General features: G+C 37.7%; 2 protein-coding genes and 5 non-coding genes across 7 annotated transcripts; 6 read left to right on the top strand and 1 right to left on the bottom strand.

Moving 5' to 3' along the window:
- The first annotated feature begins 1,384 nt into the window (after positions 1-1,384).
- LOC131990024 (protein mono-ADP-ribosyltransferase PARP15) lies at positions 1,385-3,387 on the top strand. Its single transcript, XM_059355406.1, has 3 exons — positions 1,385-1,684; positions 1,796-1,976; positions 2,701-3,387. The coding sequence occupies exons 1-3, from the start codon at positions 1,577-1,579 to the stop codon at positions 2,985-2,987; spliced, it is 576 nt and encodes a 191-aa protein (XP_059211389.1). The 5' UTR covers positions 1,385-1,576; the 3' UTR covers positions 2,988-3,387.
- A 353-nt stretch (positions 3,388-3,740) lies between these two features.
- On the bottom strand, positions 3,741-23,170 carry f13a1b (coagulation factor XIII, A1 polypeptide b). The gene is made up of 15 exons (XM_059355128.1): positions 23,105-23,170; positions 18,139-18,363; positions 16,634-16,822; positions 16,288-16,536; positions 16,070-16,188; positions 14,072-14,179; positions 12,673-12,847; positions 12,050-12,188; positions 9,647-9,750; positions 9,457-9,545; positions 9,210-9,363; positions 7,569-7,844; positions 7,327-7,487; positions 6,350-6,486; positions 3,741-5,627 (listed from the first exon to the last, which is right to left on the bottom strand). The coding sequence occupies exons 2-15, from the start codon at positions 18,323-18,325 to the stop codon at positions 5,486-5,488; spliced, it is 2,229 nt and encodes a 742-aa protein (XP_059211111.1). The 5' UTR covers positions 18,326-18,363; positions 23,105-23,170; the 3' UTR covers positions 3,741-5,485.
- trnan-guu (transfer RNA asparagine (anticodon GUU)) lies at positions 10,167-10,240 on the top strand. Its single transcript has one exon. It is a non-coding gene; the product is annotated as a tRNA-Asn (tRNA).
- Positions 10,670-10,743, top strand: trnan-guu (transfer RNA asparagine (anticodon GUU)). The gene has a single exon. It is a non-coding gene; the product is annotated as a tRNA-Asn (tRNA).
- trnan-guu (transfer RNA asparagine (anticodon GUU)) lies at positions 11,253-11,326 on the top strand. The gene has a single exon. It is a non-coding gene; the product is annotated as a tRNA-Asn (tRNA).
- Positions 14,545-14,618, top strand: trnan-guu (transfer RNA asparagine (anticodon GUU)). Its single transcript has one exon. It is a non-coding gene; the product is annotated as a tRNA-Asn (tRNA).
- On the top strand, positions 15,128-15,201 carry trnan-guu (transfer RNA asparagine (anticodon GUU)). Its single transcript has one exon. It is a non-coding gene; the product is annotated as a tRNA-Asn (tRNA).
- Positions 23,171-27,651: the final 4,481 nt, after the last annotated feature.

Raw genomic sequence — 27,651 nt, 5'->3', positions numbered from 1 at the left:
CAAAGATCAAAGGCAATCAGATCAAAGCAATCAACAGAATTAACTGACACCTGTTCCGGCATAGTGACAGCAGAGGTGGACAGACTGAAGTTTCTGGCCTCGAACAGAAAGCATTTTTGCTTAATACCTATAATACCTATCATTGATCCGACTTCACTTTGAGCGTCCTGAGTTCTTCCTGAACGTCTACCTATGTTTTGTTTTTCAGAAAAATGAAAAAATAGCTTTGTTAGAGCGATCTAAAAAAACGGTTCCATCTTCCTTTTTCAGAAATCTTCCTGCGTTTTTAATATGGGAGCCAATGAGGCTGTTGGTGTGTGTTGGTGGCGCATCTGTGCGTCCTACACCCAAACTATAACTCTGACAGCTTTACCAGAGGATTGTGAGGGAGAAGACTAATTTTCCTACGTTTCTATGTATAAATTATTTCTGTAGAGTGGAATTTGCAGCCTGGAGCGCAGTTTTAAAATTTATTTTTTGAAATTTTTTTCTGTTGCTCTACACTCTGGCGATGATGTCACACACTGACACGAACATTCCGTGCAATACACTCCCATTATAATCTCAGAATTTCTCCAAAAATGATCATGGTCATTGAACAGGGATTGATAAAAAACTATATGACCTATCGAAACATGGATTAATACACCGATACACAAGACTTGTGTCTACTGTTTAAAGTTTAAATGGAGTCTCTAGGTGAAATTATGCCGGAGAAGTAGACGTTTAAAAATCTCCAATTATTGTTCTTTTTCACTCATTTGTTTTCGGCCATCCCATTCATTTTAATGCAAAATATTGGGCAGTTTTTTCGCGACGTTAGAAAAACTAGGACTAGTAGCGGGACGAAATTGCGTCCGGAAGAGGAAGAACAAAAAATCCACAGTATAACAGTAGTGCTCGGGGCTTCGCTGGTCCCTACAGCTATTGCTGTATGGGACCAGTGCTCGGTGCGATTGCCCCGTGGCCCTAATAATCATCAAAAAGACAGTTATCAAAGATGACAGTAGGAGTTGATGCAAAAAGACAGTTAACATCTCTAAAACAAATTGCAAATTATAAAACATTTCATAGCTGCAAAGGACATTTCGATCATATCACAAGATCTTTGTTAGCAGGAGTTTGCCAAGTACTCATGGAGATGTAGACTTCAAATTCATTATTATTAGGCTTCAGTAGAAAAGTGAAACATTTATGTATACATGAGATTATTATGTCTTGTCTTTGAGTACCCTTTAAAGCACGATACAAATAAAATGTAATATTATTAACATAAAACTGATACAAAACCTACAACAATGTATTGGTTAGGTTCTATTTTATTTTTATTTAATTTCAACACTTCTTAGACAATAGCATAAATTAAAAATAAATAAAGCTACTCCATGAAAGGAATTTTTTTAAATTCAGAGTAAAACTATAATCTGTTTAAAACCTTGTTATTTGTTTTATTAAACCAAATAATATTCTGCTTCTCGGCCTACTAAAAGGTGGTTTAGATATAGATAGATTAAGTTTGAAATATTTTCTTTCTCTGTTGTCCTCAGACTTCACTCTGCCTCTGTACTGGGACAACATGGCTGAAGGTGAAACTCTGAAGAGGATTGCACTGCAGCCGTCCTCTGCTGAGTACAGGACAGTGAAGGAGGGCTTCAAACGAACTGTCCAAAAGACTGTAATGAGGGTGGGTACCTGTCTCTGTCTGTAGACATGAAGTATCCAGTTTAGATCTAAAATAAATAGATATTTACATCCTTTCTTTGATTCATCCATTCCTTTCCTTGTTCCTGGATAGATCGAGCGCGTGCAGAACATCCACCTGCGACGCACCTACGAAGCGCAGAAGAAGCACATCTGTGATAAGAACAAGCAGCAGGGCGGAGCAGAGGAGAAGCTGCTGTACCACGGGACGACCCAGGACAACTGTGACTCCATCATGAAAACTGGATTCAACAGGCGCTTCTGTGGACAGAACGGTAAACATCTCTCTCTACATATTTGTTTTCATACAGAACAAGATGTTGTTTAAATTTAACTAAATTTAAGCCAACAAAATGTACTTTTAGGCAGGCGAATAAAACACAACACGTGAGCTGGGTGAGCTGGAAAACAGAAACGAAAATTAAAATTGATATTTCTCTCAAAATCACTTTATTCTACATGTCTCATTTAAAATGTTGCACTGTTTGTAATAACAAGTTCCTGTTAAAAGCATTAAATCCTGCTCCTCAGCGACACTGTGAAGCCATGATTGATTCTGCTGAGAAGAACGGTCATGTGACAAATATTCACTGAAAATCTGTTTACACAGAGCTGAGAGGAGTGGACAGGAGAGGTTGTAAAAATGCAACTATGTATAGCTTGTGGAGACTTTTTTCACAGAAGACATTCTTGAGTTGTTCCCACTTGATTGACCCATGATTGTGCTTATTCCATAGAGCTGCCGGACTTATATATTATATATATATCGCAGTGAAATAAAAGGCTACAGAGTAAAATGCCAAAAGGGAAAAAAGACCCTGAAAGAGCTTGTTGGAGTTCAGAGGGTTGAACCATGATAATCGTATATAATAGTTGCCTAAACCTAACCAATCATCTACCCTAAGAAGTAGCAGATGGGAAAACACTGGATCATATGGATCATATAGATGGATATGAAGTTTAACTTGCTGTTAATTTCTTATTCCTTCTTCTTTTTAGCAACTTCATACGGTCAGGGAACCTATTTTGCCGTACATGCCAACTACTCAGCGAACCTCACCTACTCCAAACCAGCTGCTGATGGTTCCCAGTTAATCTTCATGTCTCGAGTCCTGACTGGCTTCTATACTCAAGGCCAAAGCGACATGAAGGTCCCGCCTGCTCGCAGCCCGCTGCATCCTCATGACCGATACGACAGCGTGGTGGACAGAATGGACATACCAAACATGTTCGTTGTGTTTCATGACAACCAGGCATACCCGGACTACCTCATCACCTTCAAGTAAAAGAGGAGGGAAAAATGATTTATCTTTACTTTGTGTTACAAGTTATATCCGTGTAGAAATACACATTGTCAATTATTTTCAGTCGTTTGATTCATAAAATGTGAAGAAATGGGGATCAGTGGTTCCCAGGTTTTCTTGCTAAATTGAACTAAAATTACAATATTATTGGTTTTACCTGGACTAGATTGATTGATATGTTCAAGATAAGCTAAAAAATAAAATAAAATAAAAATATTTACAGCTTACTTTGACAAGGATGACAATAAAACTTGTTTTAAAAACAAGATGAAGCTGATTAAATGTGATAAACACTAACAATGTGACACAGGACTGAGACTAAGGCTAAACTAACAATGTTATACAGTGTGTAAGAGTATGTTGAAAGTTGGTCAATCTAAGTTTGAACATAAATATACATGTATACATTTATCATTTTATGTTGATGTGAAGGATCTCAGTCTGCAGGGTCATTTCTCCGGGAATAACTAGGTGTTACTGCTGCACTTTGGTTTTTTAGATAACAGAATATATTGTTTTTGGACACTGACACAGTTTTGAACTTGTATTTGTACAACCATACCTTTACTGCCTATCTAAGCCTTAATAAAATGAATTGATGGAGTCTCTATGTTGTCTGACTTTAAAGTAAAGAAGGCAGGATGAAAACAAAAAACATCAGCACTGACTCACAGACGCTCACTTCTAGAGAACATATATCATCACAAAATGATGCAGTTGTTAATCTTTTATTTGGTTGATATTTGCATTTGTGCTTGTACAAATAAAAAATTAGGCAGAAACAGATTTTATAGAGCGATAGAAAAGAGTGGAAAGTCGCAGTTGCATAGAAAATCAAGTTAAAGCTTCTTTAATCAATATGCTGTTTAATAAATGAGACATACAGCACATCATTTCATAAGATGTCACATCAGAAGTAAATATTTTGTGGTGGTCAGCTCCTTTTTGTTTTGTTTGTTTGTTTTTTTGTTTTATTAATGCATCAAATGTCTTGTTTCAGCCACAACTCAAAGATATTCAGTTTACTGTCAGAATATATTCACATTTAAGAAGATGGAATCAGAAAATATTCACTTTTTCTTATTCTTACTGATTAATCTTACAGTGGATTTTAGCATAACTTGATGAACTGATACCATCAGAAGTTGGACACTTTCTGCAAAGCAACATTCTTTATCATTCAACCTGTAAAATCTGAATGAAAATTATTGGTTTTACCTGGACTAATAATGTCACAAGACAATACATGTTTGCTTGTTTTTTTTCATAAACCTGCCCCCTAGTGGCCTAAAATGATTAATGCAGCTTTAAAATACAGGCTGTGTCCCAAATCCCTTTTTTATTCTACAGTGTATTGATTTTTTTCCTTGTGTCTTAATTCTGGGAGTGGAAGTTTGGAACCACATATCGACCGCAAAGGTTTTTACAATGGAACAAATTAAAAAAATTCCACGGCAAGTGTCGGACATCTCAGTTTTCTGCTGACTACCGAGTGAAATGTCTTGTGTGTCCTGTCTGAGCCGCCACAGAGATTAACTGACTACTTTCATCATGTGGACTCTTGAACATTCAGCCACTTTAGAAAACTGATTTACTCATAACGTCTGAAGGAAAGAGCCCGTCAGAGTTAGAAGTAAAAGAGTTTATTCTCAAACAAGAATGAGACCCGAGTTTATGTTCCTGAAGATTTCAAATTTGTCTGTTTATATATATTGGCATCTAATTATATAACTCTTATCTCCTCCTACTATCTGGTGAATCTCCTCCTAATTTTCTAAAATTATCACTTCCTCTTCATTACAAGAGTGTTATATCGTTTAATTTGGTCCCCTTGATCTCATTGGGCCTGGTTCTACTAGAAACTACTGGAATTCCCCTAAATTCCCCTAAGTTTAAACCAGTTTTGACAAGTTTATTGGAGTCTGAGAGTCTTTTTTATGGTATTACACACTCCTTGTATGTGATAATTATGTAACTTATATATTCGTGATGATTAATACTCATGCATATTTGTGACACAGAAGTATAACATTATGAAAGTTTACTATGTTAATACAACAGCCCTTATTATATAATGAGAAGTGAATGATTAAATGAAGCAGTGATTTCGGAGACAGCCATATGCACTCGTTAGTAAGATTTTTTTTTTTTTTTAAATTTGGAAAATTTAACAAAAAGAAACTTAAGTAGCAGTCATATTTTTTTTAAATGTTGTTTTTTACCCACAAAAATAGTTTGATATTGGATTAATTCTTATCATAAAAAGCTGTTTGATACGGTATAAAGCCTCTTTGTAAACTTGCATTAACAAATTGCACTAACTGATAAGAGATGTTTCTTTTTTTCTTATGACTGAAACTGTCACCGTGTTTATCATAAATGCTGAAGCTACACCTGTCTAAGCTGTCAGGCCTACAGTTTCTACGCTATTGGCTGATATTGTGTTAGTGAGTTGAATGTCGTACGGTGGCGGTGATCCTTCAGGGCGCGATGGTGACGGTCGCCTGGCCGGCGACCTGCCTGAGGGCGGGACAGTCCAGAGAGACGATCACTCTGCTGGTGCCGGCCCTCTGCGGGATGAAGATCTCGGCCCAGATCAGAGAGGAGCCAGCCGGGATCAGACTGAAACCAGCAGGATTATCAGAGTTTTAAATCAATAAAAAGGGCATTTTGCATTATTATTAATATTGAAGTAATACATTTTCAGGAAATATGGCAGAAATTAAAGTTTCCTCTTTAAAAACAAAAAAACCCATAATCTTATTTTTGAGCAAATTATACTGTAAAAAAAATAAAATAAACCACAATAAAACAAAAACAACAAGTGGCATCATGTTTACAAACTGGCATTTAAAGGGTTAAAATCCTGAAAAATGAATGATTCTAATATATATATATATATATTAGGATTGATGTTGGCTTAAACAATGAAGTGTAATATTAATATATAGTATTTTTTATAGCAGATTTTAGTCTTTTTTAGTCTTATAAACACCTGTATTATAAAGTTCTGCCCAAGAACTGAACTTCTTCTTTGAGTCAAATGGACATGTTCTTTTTTAATTTTATAAAAAAGCTTGCTTAAATTACGAACAGAAAAATATTTGTTCCAAAACGAACATGGAGTTCCAGTTAACACAGATGACTTCTTTTAAAATGCTGACTTGAAATAATCTCCAGAGACCGTACAACATGCTGCTTTTATGCAAAAATGTGAGTGATTTTCACTTCAGCTTGAGGTTTATGTGGTTTATAAAATTATTTCTAACCAAAACAAATAGCAGCCAAACATCAAGTAAAAGACAAAAAGAGACACAAGCTTCTTCTGAGCTGACAGAACTCACCTGAAGTATTTGCTCTTTGGCAACATGAGCCCAGGTCCTTCCATGCGCATGTAGACTTCCTCCAGGTTGAAGGCGAACGGGTTTGTAAACTCCACAGTCGCCGTCATCTCTTCGTTCACTTTACCTCCGACAGGCACCTGATGTACATAAAGGACATTAAATCCAGTTGCAAAAAAATACTTAAAGTCAAGCTGTTGAATCTTTTGGTCGCAGGAGTTTAATCAGATTGTACAAAAAGGCGTGTTTCCATTACGTACTTTTCGCTCAAGTGAGCCGCTATGGGTGTGGCTTGGGAGAGAGGATCCGCCTAAGATCCGCCCAACTTCACCAGTTAGCGGCTCAGAAAGTTCCTGTCTCACGTAGCTACTTTCTGAGCCGCTACTAACTAGTCGACACTGATTGGATACGGTTGAGGCGGCGTTTTCGTGCATGTGGGATTCATTTGCAGACTGGTGCAGACTGGACGCTGAGGGGTTAACATCTCCTGCTCTATCTGCAGCTGGGAGAGACTGCTGCAGGACTGGGCCGCTTGTGAGTGCTTTGGGACGCCTGCTACTCGTTAAGAAGAGTAGGAACAAGTCTCCAAAAGTCTCCAATAACACCAGAAAAAGTCGCTAGATTTGTCGCTAATCGCTTTAAAGTTTATTGAAAAAGAGGTGCTAGAGGGGTCTGAATAGTCGCTAAATATAGCAACAAAGTTGCTAAGTTGGCAACACTGCTTGCTGTGTCGGTCTGTTGTCACATTTGGACTCTGTTGGTTAGCTGCTACTAAAGTACCTGTATGGGAACAGAGGCCGAGGGGAACTAACTAGTGGGCAGAGCCAAAACACTCAGCCGCTTTCCAAATAGTACTCAGAAAGTACTCAGTCGTAACATGCCTCAAGTAATTTGGGAAAACTGTATCTTATACGCTGCAGGATGTGGCCGAAAAAGCCAACACATGATCTTTTAACAAGATATAAAGCAGTATTTCAGACCGTGACGGTGAGTTTGGGGTTGTGCAGGGTGACCACTTTCATGGCAGAGACGATCTGGCCGGTCTCCTTGACCTTTCCGGTAACAATGAAGTGGAGGTTGGCCTGTTCCACCAGATCCTTCATGTATTGCCTTGACTCGATCACCACAGACTCCTTCACACCTGGAGAACACAGATCACAACGTATTTAACTTTAGCGGTTCTCTTCTCTTTCCTTTTCCTGAGCATTAATTCTTCGCTCACTTTTGTTGGGGCTCATCGTCACTGTGGGGTCATTGAACAGGAACTCGGAGCTGGTAACTCCGGTGTAAAACACGATGTTCCCGCTGATGTAGGCGTCCACGGTACGTTTCTGGTCGCTGCGGTTTGTGAACTCCAGGCTCAGCACGAAGTCGTCGCCCACGGTGACTTCCAGGGTCGGCAGGACCAGGTCCACGTCAGCCACAGGGGGGTCGGACTTCTCTCGCTTACAGCCGAACTCGTCTGCCTTCTCCAGGACGGTACGCTCCTCCGCACTGCCTACAAGGGATGGGGTTAAAGATATTTGTATATTTGCTAAATTTTGATGGTTTAATTATTGTGCATAAAATAGTGGAAACCAGGAAAATTGGAAATTAAAATTAAAATAATATAAAAAAATAAAATTGCCACATGCATTAATACAGCCAAAATGATCAAAAATGAAAACTTCATAAGCCAAAAAAATGTCCAATAGATTCTTTAGCATCTTTTTAAGGCAATTAAAAAGGCTGAAAGGCAATTTTCAGGTAAAAAAAATAAATAAGTAAAATGATTAATCTCCAAATGAAACAATATTTAGATCATTATGCAGGAAACTTTTACATAAAATACAAATAAATTGTACATAAAAAATGCCTAACATTTAAATTTAAGTATCAAAATTATTATATTTTTTGATTATAGAAGTTAAAAAAAAAATAATTAAAAAAAACCCTAATACATAATATTTAGATAATTATGTCGGGAAACATTTACATAACATACAAATTGATACCAAATTGTATATATAAAAAATAAAATAATTAAATTTTACTATCGAAATTATATTATTTTATTATTGAAGTTGAAATTTTAAAAGCAATTTCTGTAGCCTTGTCGAAATACCATATGCAAAAACAGAGCCAAAATGATTTAAAAAATGTAAACTTTAAAAGCTGAAATTATTCCTATTGATGCGCAGCAGTTAAAAGGATAACATCGATGTTGTTTTGGTTTTAGTTAACAAGTTTTTCCTTCCTGTTTATCACAAAACAAAACAAATTCAGCACATTTGGAGACATCAGGACTTATTCTTTGCTGGAGGATGCTCTTTTCTGTCCTCCAGAATTATAATGGCTTAAGTTTAAAGCAGTCTGAATCCTTGTTGCTCAATTTGTGGTAAACGAAGCACAAAAATTGGCCCAAGCATACTTTTCCTTTTCTGAGCACCACCTCAGGGCCAAACCAAGTGAAAATGAAGCCAACTGGAACCGATTTTCCGACCAAAAAGCCACAGATGGGAACATGGCTGGTGTTCTGGTGGCTGAACACAGCCGACTGTGCCAACACTCAGCCACCACCGTCACAAATATAATATAGTACCTGTCAGTTCTGCACAGTATGAAAAACAAAATGTCTTAACTCTGACTCACAGACTGAAAATAATACATTGCAGTAAACATGAAGCCTCACACAGTGTTTCAGTTTTTCTTTTTTCATTTCATTCATGTGGGTGCCTCTTTTAGAATTTTAGTTTTTATGGATAACTTAATTAAGGTTACTCATCTTCTCATAGTAAGAGAATTTTATACAAGATATTTGTGTATAATCATTTGAAGCTATAGCAGAGCAAATGTTTTAAAAACTGTGATTTGTGTCTCTGACCTTCAGGAAACTTGTATTGATCTGTGATTTCGCGGCGGCTCATGTCTCCTGGATTTTTGGTCAGAATCATGCGGCCCACATGAGTACGGTTCACTTTGACCGGCTCCATTGTGCCGTCTTTGTTCCTGGAATAAAACACCACATCGCTGTTGACCTGTTGGGGAAAGAAAGGATGGAGATCTCAGTAGTTGCAGACAGAAAAAGGGAACTTTCTCATAGAAAGTGACACTGCAATTTAAGGACTTACCTCAGCAAACACAAAGGCAGCATCGAATGGGAAGCAGATCTGCCCGTGTTTGATGGCCTGGACTGATGCTGGACCACATCTGTACAAGCCTTTATAAATTACAGAGGAAGAGGTTAATATGCTGTTATTTCTCTGTCAATAATTGGATTAGTAATTAATTTTATAAGTATTTCATTCTATTATTATTTACCATCGCTGGTCTCCTGTGGTGTTGCATCCACAGCCTGCCAGCCTCCAAAGCCGGCTGGGAGGTCTGGTCTGGACATGTAGCACTCATTCCAGCAGTGATAGTTCCTGACAAACATGATTTTAAGGGACATGAGTGCAGTAAAAGTCATGTTTTGTAAAAATCGAAGTTTGTCCTTCAGCTGCTGCTGTGTAGAAGAGGCCATGGGGTCATTAAAATCAAAAAGGTTTCTCAAACAAAGACTGAAAGTTTTGGTCTAAAGATGAATGAAATTGTTAAAAATAAATAGGGTTCACCCTCTGAGGAGCATGACAGTGCTGAATACATTTCATGGCTGACTATAATTTTCCTGTAAACAAATGAACAACATATGACCAGAACAGTTTTGATTTTAGGTAAAAAATGTCTATGCATGGTTTGACAGCAACCATTTGAGAAATTGACATCCATAAAGTCAATAGTAAATATGAATGGGTGTGGTTTGTAGATTGAGGCCACGCCCCCTCTCACTCATGTCAGACCTGTCTCTGTGGCGCAATCGGTTAGCGCGTTCGGCTGTTAACCGAAAGGTTGGTGGTTCAAGCCCACCCAGGGACGTTTTGTGCTTTAAAAAAACAGGTAACTTTATCAACAGGCTAGTTGTCGTTGTTGGGGGCAAAGCTTTGAGAACCTATGGGTAAAATGAGTGCTGCACACAGACCTTCACCTCTAAACTAAAAGTCCACTTAAATATTACAAATAATCCTCTGGAAATACTGAATACTCACATTTCATAGATATATTTTCATATTTCATCTCACTTTTTGTTGCTGAGGTCAAAAGTAAACCACAAATGTGTCCAGTAACTCATTAAGAGTTATGTTGAGGTTTTGTTCTGAAGATCGTTAAAAAATTTAAAGGGTTTATCTTCAGAGGAGCATGAAAGTGCTCAATACATTTCATAGCAAACTGATGATTATATTGTTCTATTTCTGTAAACAAGACATGACTTGAATTTTGCAACAAATTGAGAAATTGGCAAACATGGTCTCTGTGGCGCAATCGGTTAGCGCGTTCGGCTGTTAACCGAAAGGTTGGTGGTTCAAGCCCACCCAGGGACGTTTTGTACTTAAATACACAGGTAACTTTACCAGTATTAACAAGGCAGCTACTATGTCAAGGGTTAAAGCTTTGAGAAGCAATATGACTGTGGCAGATCAACCCTGAACCTTTAAAGGAGAAGTCACGTTCATCCTCTGGAGATCCTGAATATTCATGTTATGTTTAATAGAAATCTCACGACTCGTTCCTGAGGTCAAAAACAAACCACAAATGTGTCCAGTAAAACTTCACTGATTAAGAGATAAGCTGTAGTTTTGTTCTGAAGATGTATGAAAGTCTTGCATTGTTAATAATGTAAAGGGTTTATCTTCAGAGGAGCCTGAGAGTGCTCAGTACATTTCACAGATAACTGCTGATTATATTGTTATATTTTTGTAAACAAGTAAACAAGATATGACCTGAATTTTGCAACAAATTGAGAAATTGGCAAACATAGAAGTCAATAGTAGCTAAAAATGGGTGTGGTTTGAGGATCCAGGCCACGCCCCCTCTCCCTTATGTCAGACCTGTCTCTGTGGCGCAATCGGTTAGCGCGTTCGGCTGTTAACCGAAAGGTTGGTGGTTCAAGCCCACCCAGGGACGTTTTGAACTAACCAGTTTTAGTGATAGCAATACTTGTGTGAGCAAAGGTCAAAATGTGACTGTAACACATATCTCCCCAGTGACATGATAAGAATAACCATGGGTGCTTTCTTGTAGAACGTCAGAAAATGAAAAACCTATTTACCTATTTGCGTATACCCCTAATAGGAATGTACCAATTCCAATGCATTTTAAAACCAGGGCTTTAGAGCACCTCCTGCCTTGAGTTCACTATGGTTTCATTTGTCATTAACCATAGTGAGCTTCAGAATTGCAGCATTCCTAAGAAAGGGACTTATCTTCTTTTCCCCCCACATGAACCTCCTGGACTTTCAGAGTTCACTGGTTCTCCTGCTGTGTGAACTCACACTCTGGTTGTGTGTAAAGCGCCAAGATCAACTGCTCAGCAACACCATTAACAAGGTCAAATTTACAAGTATCCGATCCTTTTCTGTCAGGAGATTTCACTCGAACAGCAGCAGCTGTTAACCGAAAGGTTGGTGGTTCAAGCCCACCCAGGGACGTTTTGTACTTTAAAAAACATGTAACTTTATCAACATGAAGAGGCTAGTTGTCATGGTCAGAGGTAAAGCTTTGAGAAACCATAACCAAATGACTGCTGCACATCCCCCTGCATCCTGGAAAAGTCAAATAGGCACCAAAAATATCAGGTTTCATCCTCATATTTCATGGTTTGAGGTGGTTACATGGAAGATGCCTTACCAGATAGAGTCTCTGGTGCGGTTGCGGTCAATCCTGCCATTCTCATCCAGAATGATGTCGGTTTTCAGGTTTCCATCGTTGTCGTGAGCAGAGTAGAAGTTGGTGACGACGCGAGAAGGGATGCCCAGACAGCGTAGGACTGGAGGCAAAAGACCAAGACAGGAAACAACGAGTGAATATACTGGAATAAGAGCCATGATAAGAGCCAGTTATCTTCTCGAGCCAAGGAATACAAATCATCCCGTGTTTCCTTTTTTGTGAAAGATTTTAGGCATTTTTACAACGTAACAGTTCGTTTCAGCAGAATCAACCATGGCTTCACATTGTTGCTGAGGAGCAGAATTTAATGTTTTTAACAGGATCTAGTTATTCAAGACAGTAGAGATCTGATCTAGAGAAATGAGACGTGTAGAATAAAGTGATGTTGACAGAAATATCACCATTTTAAGCTTCGTTTTGGGTACTTTTTACTGTCGGAAAGTTCCAAATTTGGACAGTAATGTCTGTTTATACAGTTTCTTCCTACAATAAACTGCATAGTTTTGGCCTCCTTATTCTCTACTGAGGTCATGAAAAAAAATTGAAGTGGTTAAGAAAGGAAGAATATTCAATAAGGATCTCACAGGTGTTGAAGACGGCAGCGTAGACCCAGCACTGAGCGTAGCAGACGGGCATCTTGCTGCTGGCGTAGCCGAGCAGGATGTCTGTGCTGCCGGTCCAGGAGGTCGGAGCCACTCCGTAAGTGTATTCACCGCTCCAGTTCCCCACCAGCACGCCTTCGTCATCACGGGAGTTCAGCTGAGTGCAACAAAGAGCAGATTTTAGCAGAAGTATAGAAAGATCCATTTGACAGTTTTTCCACTTTTAAAGGCCTAATTTTCCATCTTTTTATCTCCTCCATGTTTCCCCTACTTCTTTAGAATTATTTTTAAAATCATAACACATAGGCAACCAAAACAACTTTATTATCATAGCACATTTCACTCCATCTGGAAGCAAAATGCGCTGCACAACGCGTGACCTTCCAAGGAAGTTGCAGCCACAAACACTATGGGAATAGTGTAAACAAAATCAGACAAATTAAAACAGACAGATAAATAATACATGTGAGTTGAAACCATTAAGAAGTAGGAGTAAAAATAAAGATTAGTAATAAAAATCAGGAACCAACCTGTTAGAATTAATAGGATATGAATTAAAAACCATTACCTTTAAAACCACATCATTTTCCTTAAATTTGCAAGTAAACTTTATTCTGTGAATAAAAAAATCCTAGATATATGAGTACAGGGAGAGTAACTTGTAACATTATAAACTGAAAAAAATCTGACTTTATTTTAAAATGCTGGGGTTGTCCGAAAAGCCTATTCAAGCAGATAAAGAATGAACATTTTTTGAGAGAAAATATTGAGATACCAGCTTGTCATGTTTTAAGCTGGTGTCTCAATTTAAATGCAGTTTTAATGGAAAGAAAACACGTTTCCATCCACTAACATGATGTGATTATTAGGAGTCGGTGCATCAAGAGAAGCAGTAGGTGGCACCAGTTCTTCATTTGGAAAACCAGACGACATAATTAAACATAAATCAAACATCAAATAGTGAAAGAACATCTAGAAAACTGGATGCAAAAACCACCTTCCTGTTTCTTTCATGTATCAATGAGAGGAAGGTCACATCAGATCTGTGTGGAGCGATTAAGAGAGTAATCTGTGTTTAATGTTTCATTTCTCTTCAGAGGAGCATAGGCTTCAGTAATGTTTATTTATGTCAATATAAACACTAAATCAATTTTTTTGCAAGTTACTTTTATTGCTACAGCAACTTTTTTTCTGCACAAATTGAAAATGGACATAAAACAGGAGGATGAAAACGCTGTTAAAAATTAACTTCCCTGTATCAGCGATATTGTATCTACACAATCATTTTCTCTATGTATTGATTAAGCATTTAACTGCATAGCTTATGTATGTGGAAACCAGTTTCATGTGTTTAAGAGGATAGGAATTAATATTTTCTCACCATAGCAGAGGCCTTTCTGGCCACCCTGACGGCGTCTCCTCTGTTGGTGATGGGCATCTCAGCACGGTCCATGATGTACAGACAGGCGTCCAGGACTCCGTAGTTAAACTAGGGGGAATAAAAGTAAAAATTGCTGGGGGAATGCTTGATGCTGAATAGTTGACATACTTCTGACATAATGGGTGGAATGTAAAAGAAATAGTTTGAAAAGTGGTATTTGGTGTAATTCATATGAATGTATGTATTGTATGAATGTATTGTATTTAAAACAAAATTTGGTACACTGCAGCAGTGGCTTAAATCTGTCATAAGAAGTTGAAGTAGCAGAACAAGGATTTGTAGAAGTAGGGGTAGTTAGAAAAGTGGGATTGATGAGTAATACCAATAATTCATAAATAATGTGTAATATTTGTTTAAGTTCACTGAAGAGCTGAGGCTACACTGCAGTAGTGGTTTTCACTTAAACTAAGCTGGTCTCTGTGGCGCAATCGGTTAGCGCGTTCGGCTGTTAACCGAAAGGTTGGTGGTTCAAGCCCACCCAGGGACGTTTTGTGCTTTAAAAAAACAGGTAACTTTACCAGCATTAACAAGGCAGCTACTATGTCAAGGGTAAAGCTTTGAGAAGCAATATGACTGTGGCAGATCAACCCTGAACCTTTAAAGGAAAAGTCACTTTCATCCTCTGGAGACCCTGAATATTCATGTTATGTTTAATAGAAATCTCACGACTCGTTCCTGAGGTCAAAAGCAAACCGCAAATGTGTCCAGTAAAACTTCACTGATAAAGAGATAAGCTGTAGTTTTGTTCTGAAGATGTATGAAAGTCTTGCATTGTTAATAATGTAAAGGGTTTATCTTCAGAGGAGCATGAAAGTGCTCAGTACATTTCATAGATAACTGCTGATTATATTGTTATATTTTTGTAAACAAGTAAACAAGATATGACCTGAATTTTGCAACAAATTGAGAAATTGGCAAACATAGAAGTCAATAGTAGCTAAAAATGGGTGTGGTTTGAGGATCCAGGCCACGCCCACTCTCTTTCATGTCAGTCCTGTCTCTGTGGCGCAATCGGTTAGCGCGTTCGGCTGTTAACCGAAAGGTTGGTGGTTCAAGCCCACCCAGGGACGTTTTGAACTAGCCAGTGATAGTGATACTTGTGTGAGCAAAGGTCAAAATGTGACTGTAACACATATCTCCCTTCAGTGACATGATAAGAATAACCATGGGTGCTTTCTTTCAGAACGTCAGAAAATGAAAAACCTATATAGATTATAGTAATGTACCAATTCCAATGCATTTTAAAACCAGGGCTTTAGAGCACCTCCTGCCCAGTTTAAAAGGGTAAGGTAAGATAAAGTTAAAGTAGTAGAAAAAGTGCTGAATCATGGTTGAGTAGTATTAATCAGAAACAGAGAAAAAATGATATAAATCGAGACAGCTGTCTGAAACACAACAGTAGTATGTAGACCCAAAACTTTTTAAGAGCAATACACCAGTCAGAAATGGAGAGAAACTGATGTAATTGTATGCAATTGTCTAAAAGTGCTGAGTCATGGTTGAGGAGAACTGGTGATTAAACACAGCAGTAGTATATGGAGAAAAATGTCCCTAAAAAAGCATAACAGCAATGTACCAGCAAGGAATGGAGAGAAACACTTTTATTTGTAATGGAGTATTTTCACAGTCAGTGTATTAACATGCACAGTTTAGTCAAGCTAAGCTTAAAAATCGACTTTTGCGTCTAATCGGAATTTTGTCGTGAGAAAATCGCACGCGCGTTGTCTTGTCATGCATGCCGACGAATAATCCTATTCCAATCGCATTATCTGGGTGTCTTAATCGGAGTTGGAGAACTCCTACATTAGTTGGACTAACATGTTTACATGCACTTCAGTTGTCTAGTTATAGTCAGATTAAGGCAATCATTTTTTTTCAGGTGTCATGTAAACGTACTGAGTGTTGTATTATTACTTTTACTTTTACTTTACACTGTACCTGTCCATAGTTCCAGTCTCTCTCAGACACGTCATCGTAGGCGCCGTGGTAGATGATCCCCACCTCGTTCATCACACACTCCTGCCTCTCTTTCTCATCATCCAGAAACACAGCATCAGCTGGGGAAAACAATTAATGTGGATGTTTATGGACATGAAAGGGAGAAAAAAGCCAATAAGAGCAAAAAAAACACTTGTGATTAAGAAGCCTAATCCGACCTGAAGCCCAGGGATTGAAGAGGATGTAGAGGTTTCTGCGGTCATCCTTTCTGGTCCTGCGGACGCCAAAGGGTGTCACCACAGCCACGTACATGTGGTACTTCCCCACAATGCAGTTTGCAGCAGGAGTGACGGCCATGGTGACCGAGTTGTCGGCGGTGTTTGTGATGCGGCCTTCCCAGGAGCTCTGGCGCTCCTTGGTGGTGAAGACGGGAATGTAGGTGCCCTTGCTGTAGTGAGGGCTGGAGCCTGAGTAAACAGGAAGTAGCACCAGGTTTATCTCACAATCCAGATTCCAGAGTTTTTAAGTACAGGATGGAAATTGTCATTTTTAAGAGAGACTCACCAATGACAAACTCCAAAGCGAACTTGTCTGTAGCAGGTTTGTAGGGACGGTTGAAGGTGATCTTGACCTGGAACTCTTGTCCTCGGCGGACGATGAGATAGTCAGAGTTGAACAGATTGGTGTGGTGCTCCTGCTTGTTCGGCTGATCTGGCCTCCTCATCATGTCCACGTCCCAGATGTCAAGATAGTCTGAATGGACAGAGACAGACAGAGACAGACAGAGCAGGATGGGGATAGATTTTAATATGATTTGATGGACAGGCAAACAACAAATGATTTGGGAGTCTTCTCTAGAGGAAGGAAGCTACCTAAATGAATGAATGGATGAATGAATAAATGCATAAATACATTAATATGGCATTACATTTATCAAAAATGCAAAATAAAAATATATTGATTGATGAAAGATTTGACATAAATAGATATTTCTGCATTAATTAGCTTTTTATTTCATTATCGGCCTTTGAGTTAATCCACTGTTTATTATTTTCCTATTTCATTTTCCATTTTTTTATTTGTTATTTCCAATCTCTATTTTTAATTGATTTGAATTTGATATTATTAATTTTCAAATGAATGTATTTTTTCTTTTCCTTTTGCACTTTTCTAATTATTTATGTATTATTTCCTTTATACATTTCTTAAAATTAAACAGGAAAGTAAATAAATAGGATAAATAATAAAAAAAAGCTAATTAAAATAGTTAGGATCAGGACTGATGCTGCATAAAATATTTAACTCAGTAAAAGCAGAAAATAATATTAATATGTAATAACTTTTTAAAGCTGTTTCAGGAAAGGGGATATGTTTGTCTACTAAGGCAATAGGAGTGATTTTTATATTTAAAAAATAATAATCATCTGATACTACACAAAAAATACATCAAGATCACTGTTGTTGCTAACCATCAATATACCACAGACTGTTAAAAAATAAATAATCTTTGTAGCATTTGGTTTTATTTTTTTTAATTATAAAAACAACAGCGGCATAATGTAAACAAACTGGTCTGTAAGAAAACTGGAGATAAAATTCTGATAATTAATGAATATTTGGTAGTTATAATGAGGACTGATGTTGGTGAAAAATGCAACTGGAAAGTAGAACATAATATAAACATATAATTATATGGCAGTGATTAATGGTCCATTTATGTTTATTTTCAAAGAGTTCATAGAAATCTAGTAATCTAGTCTGTGTGACAGTAACTGGGCGGAGTGGAGAGACAAGCTGGGGGAAGTGAGCAGAATGTATCTTGGTTAGACTTCAATCATGTGTCAATCATGTGAGAAAACTACTGGAAACTTTGTCACTGACGGGAAAAATACTTTATCTTCTCCAACCAAGAAGTGACATCCGTCTTCTGACCTTCAGTTCTGCTTTTCTTGAGAAACAAATAACTTCTGTATGAATGAGAGCTTATTGTTTGGAGGACTAGACGTGATGTGGACTTAACAAAACAAACATAATTAGACTTTATGATGTTTTACAGTGAAGTCGCTCACCGGTCAGGGGTGGAAATCCTCTCGGGCCGGGTAAACCAAAGGGCTCAAACTCAGGTATGTCCGTTGAGTCAGAGTTGGAGCTGGAGATGGGATCCGAGGTGCGGCCGCGGTTCGTGGATTTGGGACGGGGTCCGGTGGGAGGAGGGGGGGGATCAGAGGCGGTCGGGGTGACACTTTGATCAGCCATGGTGGTGAGAGTTCAGGGTGGATGATCCGTCGAATGGACTGAATGAGGAGAGAGGATAGAAAACATATATTTGAAACATGATATTACACTGCAAAAAAAGAAAAGTTGGGTGAACTCAAAATTTCAAGGGAACAAACTTAAACTTGAAGTTGAACTTAAAATTTGAAGTTGGACAATTAAACTAAATATTTTAAGTTTTGTTTTTGAGTTTGCTCAACTCTCAATTGGTCTGGCATGATTGTAAAGCCGCTATGAATGTCAGCTAATGACCACAATTTTGAGTTAGCATTGCTACGCTAATGGCTACTCTTGTAGCTGTAACAAGCAGCGCCGCTAGCATCAGTTAGCGGCTAGCATCAGTCAGCCGCTAGCATCAGTTAGCCGCTAGCTTTCGCTAATGACCAAATTTCACAACAAAGAAATAAGAGTTATCAGAACTATTGTCCCTTGTTTTGAACCCCAACTTAAAGATATAAGTAAAAACAACTCACAAACTTGTTTTTGAGCAGACAACTGGCTTCCTTTGTTGTGCTGACTTACATTATTGCCCTAAATGTCAGTAATTTATATTTCCCAGTTTTACCAAATTAAATCACTGTTTTAGGCCAAAAAATACAAGTTGGCTTTTTTGCAGTGTATTTACAGTAAAATCTTGGTGGCAGTAGCCTCCACCAACCTGACTTCTCATTTTAAATATGTCAGCTGATTCCCATCATGCTCCATTCATTCCTGCATGGGAGGCGAGCTGCTTTAAAACCCATCTGCTTTACATCTGTGGAAAAACTGAATACACGCCTAAGTGTGTTCATTTGCGTGAGAGAGTGTGTCCTTGTCCCCCTTTATTCAAAAGGGGCAGATTTTCAAATTAGAACAGCCATTAAAGCAGAAGCAGTGCCTGAAAATATTAAAGCCTGTGAGGGATGAAACGCTGTGAAATACTTTGACATCCCACGTGGTTTCCATGTGTGTTTGTGGGTTGGCTGGAGGGGAGTTTACAGTCTCTCCCCTTCCTGTAAGACACTGGTGAGGCAAGACACTTTTAGTGTTTGGTAATTTATTTTCACTTCACAAATATTGTGTGTTTTTGTGGTTGGAGAAACATTATTTTAAGTCTATTAAAAGATTAAAATGTGTTTAGAACTGGTAAACAATTGAGCCATGGAAGGAAACCACACTGTGCTTTTCTTCTGTTTTTATGAATGTTATGAAGAAACACCAGCCAGCTTACACATTACATTCACTTCAGAAGTTTTTAAATAAACATAAAATTCATATTTTCACTGACACTATTACAGTCCCTAATATTCAACAAGTCCACCAACCTATATGACCACAGAGGCTCTCCCTCTAATTCCACCTGTAGGAGCATTTTTCTGATAAGCAAGAAATCAACACATCCTCATACCTAAAGGTAACGGTTGTCGTTTTGAATGTGGTTAGAGTTGTGGAAAAGATAATTTGGGCTAAAATAAAAAGTATCTAAATAAGCGAAGTAGTTAACAAAAGTTAAGTATGCAAAATAAGTTAACTTAAGTTTGAATAACAATAGGTGACTTTTGGTTTTGGACAGCGGTTTCTTGGGTCATAGTTTTTTCCTGTCCATCCACCCTGACATGGTCTTTGTTGCTCTTTATACTACATAAACATTTCCTACATTTACTCCTTTTTCTCCCCTCATAATTACTTCGGCCACTAGGATCGCTGCCTACAATAAACCTAAACATGGGTCGTAAACATTTTTTGACAGTCTCCTATAATTGCAAATTGGTTGGTCAAATTGCGACTAACCAATTACAGAATTAAAAACAATGATTTTGAAAAAAAAAAAATGATATAGGAGTACTGATAGAAGTACTTACAGTTGGAGAAGTGCAATTAAAAGTATCACCAGTAATAATAGAAGTTGTATTTTTAGTCTCAATAGTGAGGGTCTTCCTTCCTGGACATTTCTGTTGTATGTATGAAAATGTATAAATAAATTACTCCGTCTCCTATTATAATGTTGGGGTTACTTTCAAATAATAAATTAAATATCTAATATGTTAGATATATAGTTTTGGACTTTACCTTTAAAAAATTACAAAGTTTTCTGTCATTTTATAACTTAAACGATTTTTAAAAAACAGATTATTGATCAATAATGAAAATAACTGTAAGGTGCAGCCCTATAAGTGATAATGTAATAATGACTTTAAAAGACACCACTACTATTGTAGTACTTCTACAATACTACCATTACTACTACTACTAGTAGTAGTAGTAGTAGTAGTAGTAGTAGTAGTAGTAGTAATTCCATTTTCTGTAGTATTATACTCAAACTATTTTCTATCCCTTGTGTTTATTTATTCAAGTAATTTATTGATTCTTAACTTGTTATTGTTTATTGTTGTCATTTTAAGTCTTGCAAAGCTCGAATAATTGTTGTTTATTGCTGTTTTTATTTTTTCGTCTGTGCTGTTTTAATTTATTTGAAGCATTTCCGGGGCATGACTGTATGAAAGGTTAATATATAAATACAGTTGAGTTGGATAATAGTGAAATTAAGACTTTTTTAGTCTTCTTTCCAAAACCAAAGTAATTAAAAATAAGAGTCTATAAACACCAAACTACACTAAATACACAACCTACACTAGTTTGCAGGTGCAAACTTGGGTGTGAACACATCAAACTGCTGTAAACAAAGACCTTCAGTGTGCTCAGAATGACTCATTAAATCAACAAAACATGACACCAAACTAAAAGTACATCAAACATTCAACCTAAATGGGGTCGACCTGCCATGACGATTATGTAAGTGTATGGCAAGACTGATTTAAACATTAAGTACACAACAGCTGTTTTCATAAGGTGCACGGTGCGTCAGGTTTGCGGTACACCTGCCTGAGAACGAGGCTCGCTGTTGCATAAAGTGGGCGTGTGATGAGGTTTGGGACGACGTTTGACTGCATGAGTCATCATTTAACACAGTGAGAGCTCTGTTTTCACCTCAAACACCAGTGGCACAGATAGACAGTGGTGGAAAGAAACTATTTACTCTACTACTGTATTTTAACTTTGCGTCAGTTTTTCTATTTCATACTTCAACCTGCTCAGCCCCGTCAGTAGGGATGTGAAAGGTGTATGACCAGAGGCACCATGATACAATATCATAACACCATACTTAAGTCACAACATGTTCTGTTGGGATTTTAAACATTTTGCATCTGCTGAGAACATATATTGAGATTTTTTTTTTTTAATTTCCAGCTGCATCTTATGTCACCAAAGGAAACATTGTCAGCTGTTTTATCTAATATGATTAAGTTCCATTCTGTTTATCTCACTTCAGTCATTTTTCATGCAGCTAAATGGGTTTATCAAGCAGACAAGCCTGACAAACAATGCCCTATGAATCTCTCCTAAACGTTACATGCACCTGACAAACTAAACTCTTTAATATGCAGTCTACATATTCCAACTAAAATGCAAATATGCAAACATGCATGGGCTAACTGTAGAGGTATTTTAAACAATGCATCTTTCACAAAAAGTGATGAAACTCCTTCAGCAACTGAGGAAATTGAAAGTGAATTACTGCTAAATTGAAGACGAATAAATTAAAACATCAACATAAATAATTGGGGACTGGAGGAAGACATTTAGTTAATTTACTTAAGTAACATTACTTCATTTTTATTTAGTAGATGCTTTTATCAAAGCATGGGTAAAAACAGAAAGTGCAAGAATCATGCAAGCACATCAAAACCCACTTTACCTACTTAAAGTGCTACATTTAGAGTCAATATGATATAAAGAAAGATGCCTTTTTTAGTTTAGTATCAGTTCTGCATTAAAAAAAACTTTCAAAAGAACAAGAACTCATTACTCATGAAACGAAAATATCCAAATATGTCAAAACTGTACTCTGGTTCAATGTTTGAGTAAATGCATGTACTTCACCCCCCTGCATATCAGTGACCTAAAACTCTTCAAGCTCTGTGACACTTGTTACATACATACACACAAACATTTTTAACACAACTTTGGCAAATGCTGACACAGGAGAAACCTCCACACATGTTAACCAGCAGAACTCAGCGGAGCTTTTTGTGCTCCGGGGGGTTTTGTGCTCCCCATAAAACTCTTTGCCAAGGCAATACTTTCCCTGGAAAAAACTCAAGTTACATGAAACAAGTTTTGAATGTACAATATACTTTTTAGAGATGAAACAATATGCATTTTAACAGTGAAGCAGCATCTTCTGCACAACTAGCCCAGGATTAAACACATCTTTCACTTGAAGAAGAGGAGATTTAACATATATTATTAAGGAAAACACCAGTTTGTGTTCTCTTATTGTTACTACTATGATAACTTTAATGTTCAGGTAACAACCCCTGAATCTCTAAGTCCACTTTACTACAGATAATCAGGTAGTGACCACTGGTTTATTAAGATGACTGGGAATGTAATGGAGCCATACCATTAGATTTTATAAATCTAATCAAATTCCTAAATTCTACATGTATAGAAATGTACAACAGGCTTTGTTGGAGTTTTTCAGAGCCTGTTTGTTTCATCATAAGAGTTTCAAAGCTTGCACGACAACCGCAGAACATTTTAAATTACTCTCAGATGCATCATTGTTGATTTGCATCTTCACATCTGGAAGGTATAATCAAGTTACCAAGCTGCTGAGGAATTTAGTGCAATTAAAAACTTCTGCCCCAAAGCAGCAATCTTAATTAGGAATGCAACCTTTGTATGAATTAAGTAAGTTTAAATGCTGAGTGGACGCACCTCTGATGAAGTTGGAGAGAGAAGCTTCTGTTGGTTGGAGTCGGTCTGCTGCTGCTGCTGCTGCTGCTGCTGCTCCGTCTTGGGAGACTGTCTGCTCCTGCTTATATACCCTACAGGGGAGAGGAAGAGTCATCCATGAATGTGTGTGTGTTTGTGTTTGTGTTTGTGTGTGTAAGACCTTTGCAGGGAAACAGTGTCATCGTGGGTGTAACTGGTCAGTCCAAGTTATGAGCAGGATGTGGAATCTATCATCTCTGTTCAACCCACAGCTGGATGCGGCTCACACTGATAAAACCACTCTGATGTTTGAGCTCTGCAGCTGTCGGATGGGGCAGTTTAAAAAAAGTTTAAAGTTTAAAAAAGTCTTAACAGGATGAAGGACACAGGAACAAATGTACATTTTTCATTTAAGAAAAACAAGTAGTGTCAACTACTTTCATACTTTTTCGACATTTCACCGGGTTATAGGGTATATTACAGAGTTTGTGCCTAAATTGTCTATCAAACTTGCAAAATAAAACAACAATAATCTCCTCATAACAGTTAACTGTGTTGACTGGTTCACCTTTATCATCAGGATTAAACCTAAACAGGAACATAGTAATTTTAGTTCTAAAGTCCTGTAAGCTGCCATGTTTCTCAGCTAATGCTGTTATCATAGAGAGGGGTTTGACAGATTGTAATAAATCATAAAAGTTGGATACCTTCCTGTCAGAACCTGCATATTTGAAGAAGGCACCTGTCTAGAACTGAAGGTGAAGCAGTTTCAAAAGGGATTGAATTGGGTGAGCAAAAATTACTCCTTCATAAATTTCTTGCGACTGAGTAAACGAGGCAAAGGTTACAAATTACAAATCGTGCCAGTACCATGGTCTCTTAACTGTAAGAACCCTTAATCAAGCCAGGATGGTGGAAAAGAAGAGTTTCCAGTTAGTGCGTCTTGATTTGCTTGAATATCTTTTCATATGATGATGTTTCCATCATAAACACATCAATCTTAAGCCAGTTAAGATGGAATCACTGCACTCAGACTATATCGGCAGCATTGCTCCTGTTTCAGCTGCAGCCAATGATGGGGTCAGATGTCATCGAACCACATTGAGATTACATTGATATCAAAAGATTAGCATTCGAAGTGGTACAGCAGTAAAAGAAGATATGTCATTTTAATTGTGTTAGAAAGAAAAGAAAACTGTAATCATCGTATTACTGATTATAAAGAGGATGTTTGTTTTGTTTAACTGGTTTTTCTTCTTTTAATGTATTTTAGCCGCGCTAGCAGTATTGGATGGACTGCCATGAAATCTTGCACACTGATTTATCTTCATATTCCCCAGAAGATAAATTACAATTACTTAAAGGTAACCGTTGCCAAATTTGAACCAGCTTTTGTGCCATTGCAGTGTGGGTAGTACATATACAGATGACTAGAGTTTGGCTTTCTTTCATGTTGTCATTAGCAAAGTGGAACCCATCAACTATGTGAAATGCGTCATCCAGCGAACTTTTACAAAATGAGCATCGATCTCCGGCTGCTGGCAACATGGAGGGAAGCAACACACCATTCATCTGCATATTCCACCCACACTGCACTGACATGAAGCTGGTTGAAAATCTGAAAAAGTTTCCCATTAACACAGCCATCATTATTACTGTCTGTGGGTCTGCCATGACTTTTATTGAAGAAGCTGTAGAAAGGTAATTGTCGGTTAATCTGGTAAAAGTTACATAATGTTTTAAATTAGCGTGCCGATGATTCATGTTTATCTTGCACCATCTTTAAACTGCTGCTTGTTTACAGGAAAAGCTTGGACTGATGCCTATTTTAAAATTGTTTATCTCATTTCAGGGTTGATTGGAATATTATTTTAATTCTGCCTCTTGTTTTTCGTTGTGCAGGTTGTGGTCAGTGTGCTGGATGTCCACTCTCTTTTGATGGTTTGTGGTGGCACATTGCAAGTGTGATGCTTTTATTTGAGGTGTTGGTTTTGGTTTGTGTTATCTTTACACAGGTAGGGTACTCCCACTGCTCCACCAATGGTACGCCCTCTCCACTTCCTGTTTTTTGGGGTTTTAGCCTCTGCTCTAAATAAGGAGGGCATGAGTTTGGGAAGTTAGGTCACACTGACTGTTGTGGCCTCTTCATTGAGGCTCCTGTGTCTCACTTCAGTTGGTAATTCCTGGCAGGCAACTTATAATTGGAGTTTCACTAATAATGCTTGTTTACTGAACTCATGCTGAACTTGTGAAAAGTGACTGGAATAGAGCAGAGTGCACTGGTCTAATTCAGGATGCTGACAAAGGCCTGTGGCAAAATTAGCTCAGGAATAGCGCTGGAATACGGGGAACAATGAGACTTTTTGTACCCACATTTTCAGGTGTAATGGTAATAAGGTAGCAATGTCTAAGTCTATGGGGTCCAACATATTGGACCTTTATCCGGTCCTAATCACCCACGTTTATTATGGTTTATTATCATAAGGGGACGTAACTTGATCTGCCGTGGTATGTAATTGTCAGAAAGTATATTGGATGTAAAGACTCTTTACATTAAGCAAACTTACTCTTCTTAAATACACATATTGACTTGTTGGTTGGTTGGTTGTTACAGTTTTTTCCTCACAAAAAAAAAATTGAGGCCAATATAATAATAATAATATTCCAGATATTTCAGCTGCCATATGGCGCTGGAGGTGTCATTTGGAGCCAGATTCTGCATGGTATTGAGTCTCACTATCGAGTTTTCTGGCCAAAACCAATCAGAGCACAATGCAAGCTGTCAATCATGATGTTACACCCATTTTTAAGGCATTAAATAAGTAAATAAGCCAGAATTGCCAGAAAATGAACACTTGAACGTACATAAGTGTGACTGGAACTTCCAAAAATGACTATCGAACTATCTTTGGGAAATATAAATTTGATGTGTTCTTTGGTTTTGGTTTTGGCTCATAAAAAGAAAGTGTTGCAATTTGATCTATAAGCATCCTGATAAAAAGAGAGAAAACATTTCTAAACATGTTTTTACAGTAAATGAGGCTAGAAAATAAGGAAGTTGACATGAAGAAGTCCACAAACCTATTACATCATCAAAAGCTGCATGTCCCCACACACAAAAAACTCAAACTCCATAAATGTAACTTGTGAAAACCTCCCACAGAACTACTGGTGGTCAAAAACTTCAGAGGGTACCTTTAAGTAATCAAGTTGGAGACTCACAGATGGTTTCTGGTGCCATAACACAGAAACAGCTGAATGTAGTGAGCCGCAATCAAATCTGACTGTAGGTTTTTATTTACACTTTTATTTTTAATACTTCAATTGCTAGTGCTACTATTACTACGTATTGTGTTGCAGTTACAGTATCAGCACTAGTCTATGTTATATTACCACCATTATTTCTCACTACTACTTCTACTTCACTGTTGCTATTATTACTCCGACAGTACTTCCTGTTATACTACTACTTGACTACTGAGACCACTTCCTGCCCTCACTCCAGCATGTACAAACTTTTCTTTTCCATACTGGCACCCATGCTGTGTTGAAGGGAAATAAAGAGCAAGAAATGTGTCCAAAATAACAGATTCTACTTTGGATGTGCACAAGATGTCCTTTTCATTCGATCATTTAATCATCTGCTGTACCATGAGAAAGACTTTCCATCAGTACTACCAAAAACATTAACATAAAATACAGCTTAGTTTCCAACTAAAGCAAAAAGCTTCTAATGTTTAAAAATGATTGGGTGTACAATCATTACTTTAAAACTGATTCAAAGTCAGCTAAAAATACCCCAAAAAAGCTCCACAGCTGAATAAAATTACAGAGGAAACACCGTTCTGTATGTTTCTGTGTTGCCCATTTCCACCACTTATCTTCTTGATTGACTATTTAATTTCAGGGGCAAACTAATCAGCAAATTCCAATGCAAATTTCTGTGCTACATTAAAAAGAACAACTGTGAGTTTTTAAGCGCTTCTGGTGGAATTTTTGGGGCTGTTTTTTATTCATGATATGGAGTCTTTTCGGTGCCAGGCAGACTCACGTTTGGAGAGAAGTGGAGTACAGGGAGTCCAATAAAAAGTAATTCATTTGACATTTACAAAAAGCAGCACACATGTGAAAAGGCATCCATCATGGTAATATTCAGCGAACACTTAGCAGACCTCAAAACAACTCCACTCGTGTTAATGGCGCCAAATCAATACGGCTGATTCAGTCCTTTCCATAAACAGGGTTTGTTTTTATTAACCCTGACTGGTGCTGAAGGAAAGGGTGAATCATAAAGACGGCATGATCTAATGTGCTGTTGTGAGTGTGTGTGTGTTTTCACATGAGAACATGTTGTACCATGTATGCAGCCAGGGGAAGCAGTGACAGCAGGCAGGCATGGTCAAAGAGAACTGGCTCTTCACACAATACAGCAACTGTTTGAAAATAAATGTATCACTCTGAGAAATCCATCAATCTTTGGCTGTTCTGCTCTTATTTGCACACATGTTTATTTAGGTTTTACTACCTTATACTTAGAGGAGGTTAAAATA

Source organism: Centropristis striata, chromosome 17 (genome assembly GCF_030273125.1).
Source record: "Centropristis striata isolate RG_2023a ecotype Rhode Island chromosome 17, C.striata_1.0, whole genome shotgun sequence".
NCBI lineage: Eukaryota > Metazoa > Chordata > Actinopteri > Perciformes > Serranidae > Centropristis > Centropristis striata.
This window is presented reverse-complemented; position numbering and strand designations above follow the sequence as displayed.

Bases quoted from the DNA above. Each gene is read 5' to 3' on its own strand.
- f13a1b (XM_059355128.1), bottom strand. From the start codon at position 18,325: ATGGCTGATCAAAGTGTCACCCCGACCGCCTCTGATCCCCCCCCTCCT. The intron at 9,751-12,049 runs GTAAGGCATCTT...CATGTTTGTCAG, and splicing joins CGCACCAGAGACTCTATCTG to GAACTATCACTGCTGGAATG. The intron at 9,546-9,646 runs GTAAATAATAAT...TAATTTATAAAG, and splicing joins ACCACAGGAGACCAGCGATG to GCTTGTACAGATGTGGTCCA.
- LOC131990024 (XM_059355406.1), top strand. From the start codon at position 1,577: ATGGCTGAAGGTGAAACTCTGAAGAGGATTGCACTGCAGCCGTCCTCT. The intron at 1,685-1,795 runs GTGGGTACCTGT...GTTCCTGGATAG, and splicing joins TCCAAAAGACTGTAATGAGG to ATCGAGCGCGTGCAGAACAT. The intron at 1,977-2,700 runs GTAAACATCTCT...TCTTCTTTTTAG, and splicing joins GCGCTTCTGTGGACAGAACG to CAACTTCATACGGTCAGGGA.